Raw genomic sequence first — 14,656 nt, forward strand, 5'->3', positions numbered from 1 at the left:
GTAAGTTAGACTTGTAATTATTTCCTTGGCAGTTCATTGGAAATTTCCTTATGTTTCCAGGATCCTGTTCGGTCATCAATGGCATGGTCAACAGTTTCGATGATTATCTCATTGATTTGGCTGACTACCACAAGGTAACCAAGGCCGAAAATTGCCTAACTCTTTTGGCTGCCGATTGTAGCCCGCTGCGTGAAATGGCCATCTTCCTAATGCCTTCCATCGAGAATAGCCTAAGTTCGAATTATGGTCTGCGCGTGTATATTGGTGACAATTATTTCACCTTTAAGTCGACGAATAGTACCGATGACAAGGCACCCGTTATGATAACACTGAACGACAATGAGAAGACAGTGAATGTACGAGAGAGTCCCTATCAGTATCCCGAGGAAGGAAATAAATTTGATTTTAGGTAAGACCACGTTATTTTGTAAATCTTTACACATTTTTACAGATAGAACCACAGGCAAAATAGGAGAAGGTATTCTTATTGGGTATGGAAGGTCAGAGGGTCTTCTTATAGAAGGTCAGAGGGCCTTCTTATAAAAGGATAGAAGATCTGCTTGAATAGATCATAAGGATTTCTTATAGTAGACCAGAAGTTCTTCTTACAGAAGGCAAGAAGGTGTCTTATAGAAAGCCAGAAATAGTTCTTATAGAATGCCAGAAGGTAATCTTATAGAAGTCCAGAAGGTGTTCTCATTGAGGACCACACTGTCTTCTTACAAATGACCAGAGGGTCTTCTTATTGAGGTCCAGAATATCTTCTTAGCGAATATCAGAAGGTATTCCTATAAAACATCAGAACGTCTTCTTATAGAAGGTCCTCCTCGAAAGAAGTCTAAAAGATCATATAGAAGACAATGGTCTACTTATAGAATACGAAGAGTCTTCTTCATAAAGGGCCAACAAATCTTTCAAGACCCCATAAGTCATAGAAGACTAAACAATTTTCCCATAGATGATATATGGTCTGCATTTAGAAGTACAAAAAGTCGTCACACAGAAGACCAAAAGATGTTTTAGGGCAGACCAAGTGGCCTTCTCATAGAAGACCAACTGATAGAAGATCAACTGAGGTCATATATTCTATAGAAGACCTCAACTGAGGTCATCTATAATATAGAAGACTTCAACTGAGGTCATCTATTCTATAGAATACCTCTACTGAGGTCATCTATTCTATAGAATACCTCTACTGAGGTCATCTATACTATAGAAGACCTCAACTGAAGTCATCTATTCTATAGAAGACATCAACTGAGGTCATCTATTCTATAGAAGACCTCTACTGAGGTCCTCTATTCTATAGAAGACCTCTACTGAGGTCCCCTATTCTATAGAATAGGTCCTCTATTCTATAGAAGACCTCTACTGAGGTCCTCTATTCTATAGAAGACCTCTACTGAGGTCCTCTATTCTATAGAAGACCTCTACTGAGGTCCTCTATTCTATAGAAGACCTCTACTGAGGTCCTCTATTCTATAGAAGACCTCTACTGAGGTTCTCTATTCTATAGAAGACCTCTACTGAGGTTCTCTATTCTATAGAAGACCTCTACTGAGGTCCTCTATTCTATAGAAGACCTCTACTGAGGTCATCTATTCTATAGAAGACCTCTACTGAGGTCCTCTATTCTATAGAAGACCTCTACTGAGGTCATCTATTCTATTGAAGACCTCAAGTGAGGTCATCTATTCTATTGAAGACCTCAAGTGGGGTCATCTCTTCTATTGAAGACCTCAACTGAGGTCATCTATTCTATTGAAGACCTCAAGTGAGGTCATCTCTTCTATTGAAGACCTCAACTGGGGTCATCTATTCTATAAAAGACCTCTACTGAGGTCCCCTATTCTATAGAAGACCTCTGCTGAGGTCATCTATTCCATTGAAGACCTCAACTGAGGTCATCTATTCTATTGAAGACCTCAACTGAGGTCATCTATTCTATAAAAGACCTCTACTGAGGTCCCCTATTCTATAGAATACCTCAACTGAGGTCAGATATTCTATTGAAGACTTCTACTAGGTCCCCTATTCTATAGAAGACCTCTACTAGGTCCCCTATTCTATAGAAGACCTCTACTGAGGTCATCTATTCTATTGAAGACCTCAACTGAGGTCATCTGTTCCATTGAAGACCTCAACTGAGGTCATCTATTCTATTGAAGACCTCAACTGAGGTCATCTATTCTATTGAAGACCTCAACTGAGGTAATCTATTCTATTGAAGACCTCAACTGAGGTCATCTATTCTATAGAAGACCTCAACTGAGGTCATCTATTCTATAGAAGACCTCAACTGAGGTCATCTATTCTATAGAAGACCTCAACTGAGGTCATCTATTCTATAGAAGACCTCAACTGAGGTCATCTATTCTATAGAAGACCTCAACTGAGGTCATCTATTCTATAGAAGACCTCAACTGAGGTCATCTATTCTATAGAAGACCTCAACTGAGGTCATCTAATCTATAGAAGACCTCAACTGAGGTCATCTAATCTATAGAAGACCTCAACTGAGGTCATCTATTCTATAGAAGACCTCAACTGAGGTCATCTAATCTATAGAAGACCTCAACTGAGGTCATCTATTCTATAGAAGACCTCTGCTGAGGTCATCTATTCTATTGAAGACCTCAACTGAGGTCATCTATTCTATAAAAGACCTCTACTGAGTTCCCCTATTCTATAGAATACCTCAACTGAGGTCAGATATTCTATTGAAGACTTCTACTAGGTCCCCTATTCTATAGAAGACCTCTACTGAGGTCATCTATTCTATAGAAGACCTCTACTGAGGTCATCTATTCTATAGAAGACCTCTACTGAGGTCATCTATTCTATAGAAGACCTCAACTGAGGTCCTCTATTCTGTAGAATACCTCTACTGAGGTCCTCTATTCTATAGAAGACCTCTACTGAGGTCCTCTATTCTATAGAATACCTCTACTGAGGTCATGTATACTATAGAAGACATCAACTGAGGTCATCTATTCTATAGAAGACCTCAACTGAGGTCATCTATTCTATAGAAGACCTCTACTGAGGTCCTCTATTCTATAGAAGACCTCTACTGAGGTCATCTATTCTATAGAAGACCTCTACTGAGGTCATCTATTCTATTGAAGACCAAAAGTGAGGTCATCTCTTCTATTGAAGACCTCAACTGAGGTCATCTATTCTATAAAAAACCTCTACTGAGGTCCCCTATTCTATAGAAGACCTCTGCTGAGGTCATCTATTCTATTGATCATCTCGAAAGAAGTCTAAAAGATCATATAGAAGACAATGGTCTACTTATAGAATACGAAGAGTCTTCTTCATAAAGGGCCAACAAATCTTTCAAGACCCCATAAGTCATAGAAGACTAAACAATTTTCCCATAGATGATATATGGTCTGCATTTAGAAGTACAAAAAGTCGTCACACAGAAGACCAAAAGATGTTTTAGGGCAGACCAAGTGGCCTTCTCATAGAAGACCAACTGATAGAAGATCAACTGAGGTCATATATTCTATAGAAGACCTCAACTGAGGTCATCTATTCTATAGAAGACCTCAACTGAGGTCATCTATTCTATAGAAGACCTCTACTGAGGTCATCTATTCTATAGAATACCTCTACTGAGGTCATCTATTCTATAGAATACCTCTACTGAGGTCATCTATACTATAGAAGACCTCAACTGAAGTCATCTATTCTATAGAAGACATGAACTGAGGTCATCTATTCTATAGAAGACCTCTGCTGAGGTCATCTATTCTATTGAAGACCTCAACTGAGGTCATCTATTCTATTGAAGACCTCAACTGAGGTCATCTATTCTATAGAAGACCTCTACTGAGGTCCTCTATTCTATAGAAGACCTCTACTGAGGTCCTCTATTCTATAGAAGACCTCTACTGAGGTCCTCTATTCTATAGAAGACCTCTACTGAGGTCCTCTATTCTATAGAAGACCTCTACTGAGGTCCTCTATTCTATAGAAGACCTCTACTGAGGTTCTCTATTCTATAGAAGACCTCTACTGAGGTTCTCTATTCTATAGAAGACCTCTACTGAGGTCCTCTATTCTATAGAAGACCTCTACTGAGGTCATCTATTCCATAGAAGACCTCTACTGAGGTCCTCTATTCTATAGAAGACCTCTACTGAGGTCATCTATTCTATTGAAGACCTCAAGTGAGGTCATCTATTCTATTGAAGACCTCAAGTGAGGTCATCTCTTCTATTGAAGACCTCAACTGAGGTCATCTATTCTATTGAAGACCTCAAGTGAGGTCATCTCTTCTATTGAAGACCTCAACTGGGGTCATCTATTCTATAAAAGACCTCTACTGAGGTCCCCTATTCTATAGAAGACCTCTGCTGAGGTCATCTATTCCATTGAAGACCTCAACTGAGGTCATCTATTCTATTGAAGACCTCAACTGAGGTCATCTATTCTATAAAAGACCTCTACTGAGGTCCCCTATTCTATAGAATACCTCAACTGAGGTCAGATATTCTATTGAAGACTTCTACTAGGTCCCCTATTCTATAGAAGACCTCTACTAGGTCCCCTATTCTATAGAAGACCTCTACTGAGGTCATCTATTCTATTGAAGACCTCAACTGAGGTCATCTGTTCCATTGAAGACCTCAACTGAGGTCATCTATTCTATTGAAGACCTCAACTGAGGTCATCTATTCTATTGAAGACCTCAACTGAGGTAATCTATTCTATTGAAGACCTCAACTGAGGTCATCTATTCTATAGAAGACCTCAACTGAGGTCATCTATTCTATAGAAGACCTCAACTGAGGTCATCTATTCTATAGAAGACCTCAACTGAGGTCATCTATTCTATAGAAGACCTCAACTGAGGTCATCTATTCTATAGAAGACCTCAACTGAGGTCATCTATTCTATAGAAGACCTCAACTGAGGTCATCTATTCTATAGAAGACCTCAACTGAGGTCATCTATTCTATAGAAGACCTCAACTGAGGTCATCTATTCTATAGAAGACCTCAACTGAGGTCATCTATTCTATAGAAGACCTCAACTGAGGTCATCTATTCTATAGAAGACCTCAACTGAGGTCATCTATTCTATAGAAGACCTCAACTGAGGTCATCTATTCTATAGAAGACCTCAACTGAGGTCATCTATTCTATAGAAGACCTCAACTGAGGTCATCTAATCTATAGAAGACCTCAACTGAGGTCATCTAATCTATAGAAGACCTCAACTGAGGTCATCTATTATATAGAAGACCTCAACTGAGGTCATCTATTCTATAGAAGACCTCAACTGAGGTCATCTAATCTATAGAAGACCTCAACTGAGGTCATCTATTCTATAGAAGACCTCTGCTGAGGTCATCTATTCTATTGAAGACCTCAACTGAGGTCATCTATTCTATTGAAGACCTCAACTGAGGTCATCTATTCTATAAAAGACCTCTACTGAGTTCCCCTATTCTATAGAATACCTCAACTGAGGTCAGATATTCTATTGAAGACTTCTACTAGGTCCCCTATTCTATAGAAGACCTCTACTGAGGTCATCTATTCTATAGAAGACCTCTACTGAGGTCATCTATTCTATAGAAGACCTCTACTGAGGTCATCTATTCTATAGAAGACCTCAACTGAGGTCCTCTATTCTGTAGAATACCTCTACTGAGGTCCTCTATTCTATAGAAGACCTCTACTGAGGTCCTCTATTCTATAGAATACCTCTACTGAGGTCATGTATACTATAGAAGACATCAACTGAGGTCATCTATTCTATAGAAGACCTCAACTGAGGTCATCTATTCTATAGAAGACCTCTACTGAGGTCCTCTATTCTATAGAAGACCTCTACTGAGGTCATCTATTCTATAGAAGACCTCTACTGAGGTCATCTATTCTATTGAAGACCAAAAGTGAGGTCATCTCTTCTATTGAAGACCTCAACTGAGGTCATCTATTCTATAAAAGACCTCTACTGAGGTCCCCTATTCTATAGAAGACCTCTGCTGAGGTCATCTATTCTATTGAAGACCTCAACTGAGGTCATCTATTCTATTGAAGACCTCAACTGAGGTCATCTATTCTATAAAAGACCTCTACTGAGGTCCCCTATTCTATAGAATACCTCAACTGAGGTCAGATATTCTATTGAAGACTTCTACTAGGTCCCCTATTCTATAGAAGACCTCTACTAGGTCCCCTATTCTATAGAAGACCTCTACTGAGGTCATCTATTCTATTGAAGACCTCAACTGAGGTCATCTGTTCCATTGAAGACCTCAACTGAGGTCATCTATTCTATTGAAGACCTCAACTGAGGTCATCTATTCTATTGAAGACCTCAACTGAGGTCATCTATTCTATTGAAGACCTCAACTGAGGTCATCTATTCTATTGAAGACCTCAACTGAGGTAATCTATTCTATTGAAGACCTCAACTGAGGTCATCTATTCTATAGAAGACCTCAACTGAGGTCATCTATTCTATAGAAGACCTCAACTGAGGTCATCTATTCTATAGAAGACCTCAACTGAGGTCATCTATTCTATAGAAGACCTCAACTGAGGTCATCTATTCTATAGAAGACCTCAACTGAGGTCATCTAATCTATAGAAGACCTCAACTGAGGTCATCTATTCTATAGAAGACCTCTGCTGAGGTCATCTATTCTATTGAAGACCTCAACTGAGGTCATCTATTCTATTGAAGACCTCAACTGAGGTCATCTATTCTATAAAAGACCTCTACTGAGGTCCCCTATTCTATAGAATACCTCAACTGAGGTCAGATATTCTATTGAAGACTTCTACTAGGTCCCCTATTCTATAGAAGACCTCTACTAGGTCCCCTATTCTATAGAAGACCTCTACTGAGGTCATCTATTCTATAGAAGACCTCTACTGAGGTCATCTATTCTATAGAAGACCTCAACTGAGGTCCTCTATTCTATAGAATACCTCTACTGAGGTCCTCTATTCTATAGAAGACCTCTACTGAGGTCCTCTATTCTATAGAATACCTCTACTGAGGTCATGTATACTATAGAAGACATCAACTGAGGTCATCTATTCTATAGAAGACCTCAACTGAGGTCCCCTATTCTATAGAATACCTCAACTGAGGTCATCTATTCTATTGAAGACCTCTACTGAGGCCCCTATTCTATAGAAGACCTCTACTGAGGTCATCTATTCTATAGAAGACTTCTACTGAGGTCATCTATTCTATAGAAGACCTCTACTGAGGTCCTCTATTCTATAGAAGACCTCTACTGAGGTCCTCTTTTCTATAGAAGACCTCTACTGAGGTTCTCTATTCTATAGAAGACCTCTACTGAGGTCCTCTATTCTATAGAAGACCTCTACTGAGGTTCTCTATTCTATAGAAGACCTTTACTGAGGTCATCTATTCTATAGAAGACCTCAACTGAGGTCATCTAATCTATAGAAGACCTCAACTGAGGTCATCTATTCTATAGAAGACCTCTGCTGAGGTCATCTATTCTATTGAAGACCTCAACTGAGGTCATCTATTCTATTGAAGACCTCAACTGAGGTCATCTATTCTATAAAAGACCTCTACTGAGTTCCCCTATTCTATAGAATACCTCAACTGAGGTCAGATATTCTATTGAAGACTTCTACTAGGTCCCCTATTCTATAGAAGACCTCTACTGAGGTCATCTATTCTATAGAAGACCTCTACTGAGGTCATCTATTCTATAGAAGACCTCTACTGAGGTCATCTATTCTATAGAAGACCTCAACTGAGGTCCTCTATTCTGTAGAATACCTCTACTGAGGTCCTCTATTCTATAGAAGACCTCTACTGAGGTCCTCTATTCTATAGAATACCTCTACTGAGGTCATGTATACTATAGAAGACATCAACTGAGGTCATCTATTCTATAGAAGACCTCAACTGAGGTCATCTATTCTATAGAAGACCTCTACTGAGGTCCTCTATTCTATAGAAGACCTCTACTGAGGTCATCTATTCTATAGAAGACCTCTACTGAGTTCATCTATTCTATTGAAGACCATTCTCATTACTTCCACAGAATGGGCCTCTTTGTTTCACTGTAATAATCAATTTGACCTTGAACAGGCTGTTAATAAATTTTATGACGTACTGAATAATTTTCTTAATGAATGTGTACCAAAAGTTAGAATAAATTCTTCTAATAAATTGCCGTGGATTACTTCCGAATTGTCCGCTCTAAAAAACTCTAAAAATAGACTTTTCAAAAAATTTAAACAGCCCAATTATGAACGGCCTCTCACCGTGAGTTTTCTCTTTCTCGCCTCCTCCCCTATTATAAACATCATATCGCCGTGAGTGATGTTATGTTCTCACTGTTCCCTTATTATAAACAACAAGAGGGTGAGCAAAACTCGCGTTCGTGAAAAAATTAGCTATTACAAATGTAAAAAAAGTGAGAAAAAGAGGCAAATTTCTGCTGAAATTTCTCACTACCGAAATCAAAGTGAGTTGAACAAAAAAATTTAAGTGTGAACATTTATTTTAAAAAATACGAATATTTTGTATCTGTAATGATAATTAATTGTATTTTAGGTTGAAAGTAACAAAAAATAATAAGAGATTTTTTATGTTGTGAGGTTATTGTTGACCTTTGGACGCTATTTTCTTTGGTTTTAATTTGGCTTGAGGTCAACTTAAAAATTAAAAACAAATGGGCGTTTTTGTTTTTATTCTTATAAAAAGAAAGAAATATCATTATTATAAATTTCTACCATAATGTTTCTAGTTGCATAAAACGAATGTTCTTGTTTTTTAAAGCTTAGGACATTGACCGCTAACATTTTTTCAGAGTTCTTTACGAATTCGGTCTGAATCTCTGAATTCTTTCAGAATTTGGTACAAAATTGGGTCTACCTTCAGTTCCAAGAATGGCATGTAACTATCCACTGGAGTTATATGACTAGGTTTGGCATCGCACCATTAAAAGACGCAGAGTGCTTTGCATGGTGCTATCAATATTTGCCTAAGAATTTAGACGACTGCAATATCCCAAGTATAGTTGAGCAAAAACTACTCTGGTTTGTTGTGGACTTTATTCACACTATATTTGTTTACATTAGAACCTGCGACTATGTGAAAGCTATTCAAAACTACTTGAAATGCTTGTTGAGCAAGGGATTCTATCCAGTATGGTTGGGCTTCCCTCTCTAGAACGTGAAGATCATTCTTGATGGACCTAGTGTGTCGGGCCAACCCACCCAACGTTTTAGTTACAGTACTTGTTCGGGCATTACCGTGAGAGCCATCCCTATCTCACGGTAATGCCCGAGCAAGTACTCTAACTAAAACGTTGCCCGTGGTATGTATCAGTGAAGGAAGGCCTAAATCGAGTTTTCAGGTATGGACAGATCAAAAAGGTACATTCTGCATAAAGCGGCTCACAACTATACAAGGACCCAATCAGGAGCAACCCATGTCTGCAATTGTTATTCCTAGAGAGAGTAATGTACACGATTTGGATCTTTTGGGGTCGCAGTCTTGGAAAGAATGGGAGATGGTGCTAAACACAACTTCCACTTCATTTCCTTGGTATTCCTCAGAATTTGCCATTTCTGTTATCACCCAAAATGCAACATTAAACATTTACTTATTGTAGCCATTTAATGACGTTTTTAAACGACATTTGTTCACTTTTTTACGATTTTCCAATAAATTTCACGAATTCTTCAGTGTAAATAAACAATTTTCACATATCTGCCAAAACAAAAGAACAGCTGTTACAGATGTTGCCATGTTGTTTTAATGTTGTATTTTCTTTTACCAATATCCATGTTCTTTTACAGTGGATTGTTAATAACTGACATTTTTCTTGCTAGAAATGTTTATTAATTTGAAAATTTATTTATTTTTTATACAAAAAATAAGAATTAATTAATCTCAAAGTTATTTGTGCAAAAAATGACGGTATGGCAACACAAATTATTATTTCAAGGGTTCACAAGTCGCGCCATTATTTTCCATTTTCCGACTTGTCAACCCTTGTTCACTTTTTGTGCTCCTCCCTGCTCAATCATAATAGCTCGAGCAGGTGAAAGTGAACTGCAACTCACTTGTGAGTAGCTCCCTACGTGAAGATTCATAATCGCTATGAAAAAGTCGGGATCTACTATAGATTATTCAAATTATTCCATTGCCAGATCAAAGTACAACATTGAATCTCACAGGTCATATAAAATGTACATTGATAAAATTAAGATAAATATTAAATCCGATCCAAAATCGTTTTATGATTTTGTTAATTTAAAAAGAAAAAGTACCCGTAGACCTCATTTAATAAAATATAATAATAATGAATTCGTAGGCGATCGTGATATCGCTGAATGTTTTGCTAATTTCTTTGCTTCAATATATTCGTATAGCAATAGTTTCTTGGATACTCAATATCCATATCAGTTACCTAACATGGATAACCTTAGTATGCCGTTTCTCAGAACTGAAGACATTTCAAAGGGTTTATGCTGCCTTAAACCTATAAAAAGTCCAGGTCCTGATGGCATACCTAGTATAATACTTAAAAATTGCCATAATTCCTTATCTACACCATTAACTTTTCTTTTTAATTATTCCCTGAAATTTGGTTATTTCCCAACATTTTGGAAAAAATCTTACTTGGTACCTCTTCATAAATCTGGCAGCTTATCCGACGTATCCAATTATAGAGGAATTGCAAAACTGAGTGCAATTCCGAAGTTATTTGAAAAACTCATCACGGATGTAATCTCTTACAAAGTACATCATATTTTAAGCCCTTATCAGCATGGTTTCCGCAGTGGCTTATCCACCGTAACGAACCTAGTTCAATATACCTCAAAGGTCATTAAAGGATTTACTCAGCAGAAGCAAACTGACACAATCTATACTGATTTCAGTAAAGCGTTCGATAGAGTCAATCATAAATTATTAATATACAAATTAAAACGAATCGGTTTCAGTAAAATCCTATTATCTTGGATCTCGTCTTACTTGCAAGGCAGGTCACAAGTTGTTTTATTTGAGGATTGTCATTCCAAACCAATAAATGTACCATCAGGTGTTCCTCAAGGGAGTCATCTGGGCCCTGTCTTGTTTTTATTATTTGTTAATGATTTACCGTTGTCAATAAAAAATTCTGAACTACTTATGTATGCAGATGATGTTAAAATTTTTATAACACACAAGTCTGTAGAATATTTACAATTACTGCAGGAGGATTTAAATAGATTCTCCCGGTGGTGCGCTATTAATAACATGGATTTAAATTTAAAGAAATGTAAACATATGTGTTTCTCTAGAACCTCACCTCTAACATATGATTTCCGGATAAATGAATCTACTCTAATATCTGTGGATTCCTTTGTTGATCTAGGTGTCCTATTGGACCCCAAACTAAATTTCAATAATCATATTATAACAATGGTTAATAAAGCAAATGGAATTTTAGGATTCATTAAGCGTTGGGCAAAGGAATTTTCTGATCCCTATGTCACCAAGCAATTATTTGTCTCACTTGTCAGACCTATACTTGAATATGGTTCTGTTGTATGGGATCCCTATTATTCGAAATATTCTGATAAAATTGAATCTGTGCAAAAACAATTCTTACTTTTTGCTTTAAGAGGCTTTCATTGGAATAGTGATTTCATCTTGCCCTCATATACGAGCAGGCTTAAGTTAATCAGATTACCAACATTAAAAAGTAGACGTGTAATGTTCAATACAATTATGGTACAAAAAATTTTGAATGGCAATATACTTTCAGATTTCCTTATTTCTTCAATCAAAATAAATGTTCCTATCAGATTCAGTAGATATTATCGTTTCTGTAACACTGATTCTCATCGCACTAATTATGCACTAAGCGAACCTGTCTGCAGAATGTGTGATGAATTTAATTCTTTATATTTTATTGTAGATTTTGGTGTAGATATCAATATTATCAAGTCTAGAATAATTTCATATCTTAATACTTAGAATATACCTAACATTATAAAATATACTAGCTGTTAAAGAATTTTCTGTAGCTGGTATTCAATGCCAACTTTTTATCCCGTCATGCTCCGGATCATGACGTGTACGCGATCCCTACGTAATGGGGAGGTCGCCCCCACGGTTCGGAAGGGGTGGGAAAGTGTGGCGTTGGGAACGTTCGAAAAAAAAAAAAAAAAAAAAAAAAAAAGTGAGGTCATCTCTTCTATTGAAGACCTCAACTGAGGTCATCTATTCTATAAAAGACCTCTACTGAGGTCCCCTATTCTATAGAAGACCTCTGCTGAGGTCATCTATTCTATTGAAGACCTCAACTGAGGTCATCTATTCTATTGAAGACCTCAACTGAGGTCATCTATTCTATAAAAGACCTCTACTGAGGTCCCCTATTCTATAGAATACCTCAACTGAGGTCAGATATTCTATTGAAGACTTCTACTAGGTCCCCTATTCTATAGAAGACCTCTACTAGGTCCCCTATTCTATAGAAGACCTCTACTGAGGTCATCTATTCTATTGAAGACCTCAACTGAGGTCATCTGTTCCATTGAAGACCTCAACTGAGGTCATCTATTCTATTGAAGACCTCAACTGAGGTCATCTATTCTATTGAAGACCTCAACTGAGGTCATCTATTCTATTGAAGACCTCAACTGAGGTAATCTATTCTATTGAAGACCTCAACTGAGGTCATCTATTCTATAGAAGACCTCAACTGAGGTCATCTATTCTATAGAAGACCTCAACTGAGGTCATCTATTCTATAGAAGACCTCAACTGAGGTCATCTATTCTATAGAAGACCTCAACTGAGGTCATCTATTCTATAGAAGACCTCAACTGAGGTCATCTAATCTATAGAAGACCTCAACTGAGGTCATCTATTCTATAGAAGACCTCTGCTGAGGTCATCTATTCTATTGAAGACCTCAACTGAGGTCATCTATTCTATTGAAGACCTCAACTGAGGTCATCTATTCTATAAAAGACCTCTACTGAGGTCCCCTATTCTATAGAATACCTCAACTGAGGTCAGATATTCTATTGAAGACTTCTACTAGGTCCCCTATTCTATAGAAGACCTCTACTAGGTCCCCTATTCTATAGAAGACCTCTACTGAGGTCATCTATTCTATAGAAGACCTCTACTGAGGTCATCTATTCTATAGAAGACCTCAACTGAGGTCCTCTATTCTATAGAATACCTCTACTGAGGTCCTCTATTCTATAGAAGACCTCTACTGAGGTCCTCTATTCTATAGAATACCTCTACTGAGGTCATGTATACTATAGAAGACATCAACTGAGGTCATCTATTCTATAGAAGACCTCAACTGAGGTCCCCTATTCTATAGAATACCTCAACTGAGGTCATCTATTCTATTGAAGACCTCTACTGAGGCCCCTATTCTATAGAAGACCTCTACTGAGGTCATCTATTCTATAGAAGACTTCTACTGAGGTCATCTATTCTATAGAAGACCTCTACTGAGGTCCTCTATTCTATAGAAGACCTCTACTGAGGTCCTCTTTTCTATAGAAGACCTCTACTGAGGTTCTCTATTCTATAGAAGACCTCTACTGAGGTCCTCTATTCTATAGAAGACCTCTACTGAGGTTCTCTATTCTATAGAAGACCTTTACTGAGGTCCTCTATAGAAAAGAGGACCTCAGTTGAGGTCTTCAATAGAATAGATGACCTCAGTTGAGGTCTTCAATAGAATAGATGACCTCAGTTGAGGTCTTCAATAGAATAGATGACCTCAGTTGAGGTCTTCAATAGAATAGATGACCTCAGTTGAGGTCTTCAATGGAACAGATGACCTCAGTTGAGGTCTTCAATAGAATAGATGACCTCAGTAGAGGTCTTCTATAGAATAGGGGACCTAGTCGAGGTCTTCTATAGAATAGGGGACCTAGTAGAAGTCTTCAATAGAATATCTGACCTCAGTTGAGGTATTCTATAGAATAGGGGACCTCAGTAGAGGTCTTTTATAGAATAGATGACCTCAGTTGAGGTCTTCAATAGAATAGATGACCTCAGTTGAGGTCTTCAATAGAATAGAGGACCTCAGTAGAGGTCTTCTATAGAATAGAGGACCTCAGTAGAGGTCTTCTATAGAATAGAGGACCTCAGTAGAGGTCTTCTATAGAATAGAGGACCTCAGTAGAGGTCTTCTATAGAATAGAGGACCTCAGTAGAGGTCTTCTATAGAATAGAGGACCTCAGTAGAGGTCTTCTATAGAATAGAGGACCTCAGTAGAGGTCTTCTATAGAATAGAGGACCTCAGTAGAGGTCTTCTATAGAATAGAGGACCTCAGTAGAGGTCTTCTATAGAATAGAGGACCTCAGTAGAGGTCTTCTGTAGAATAGAGGACCTCAGTAGAGGTCTTCTATAGAATAGAGGACCTCAGTAGAGGTCTTCTATAGAATAGAGGACCTCAGTAGAGGTCTTCTATAGAATACCTCAACTGAGGTCATCTATTCTATTGAAGACCTCTACTGAGGTCCCCTATTCTATAGAAGACCTCTACTGAGGTCATCTATTCTATTGAAGACCTCAACTGAGGTCATCTATTCCATTGAAGACCTCAACTGAGGTCATCTATTCTATAGAAGACCTCAACCACGGATATTTGGCCGTTG

General features: G+C 37.8%; 1 protein-coding gene across 1 annotated transcript in view; it reads left to right on the forward strand.

The window, feature by feature from the left end:
• cv-d (vitellogenin-like lipoprotein) overlaps nt 1–14,656 on the forward strand; it is a 63,019-nt gene that overhangs the window by 47,465 nt on the left and 898 nt on the right. The window contains exon 17 of the mRNA XM_073975855.1: nt 61–409. Coding sequence (XP_073831956.1) covers nt 61–409 — 349 coding nt within the window. The remainder of the gene's footprint in view (nt 1–60; nt 410–14,656) is intronic.

Source organism: Musca autumnalis, unplaced genomic scaffold, assembly GCF_047663935.1.
Source record: "Musca autumnalis isolate F117 unplaced genomic scaffold, ASM4766393v1 scaffold_1, whole genome shotgun sequence".
Taxonomy (NCBI): Eukaryota; Metazoa; Arthropoda; class Insecta; order Diptera; family Muscidae; genus Musca; species Musca autumnalis.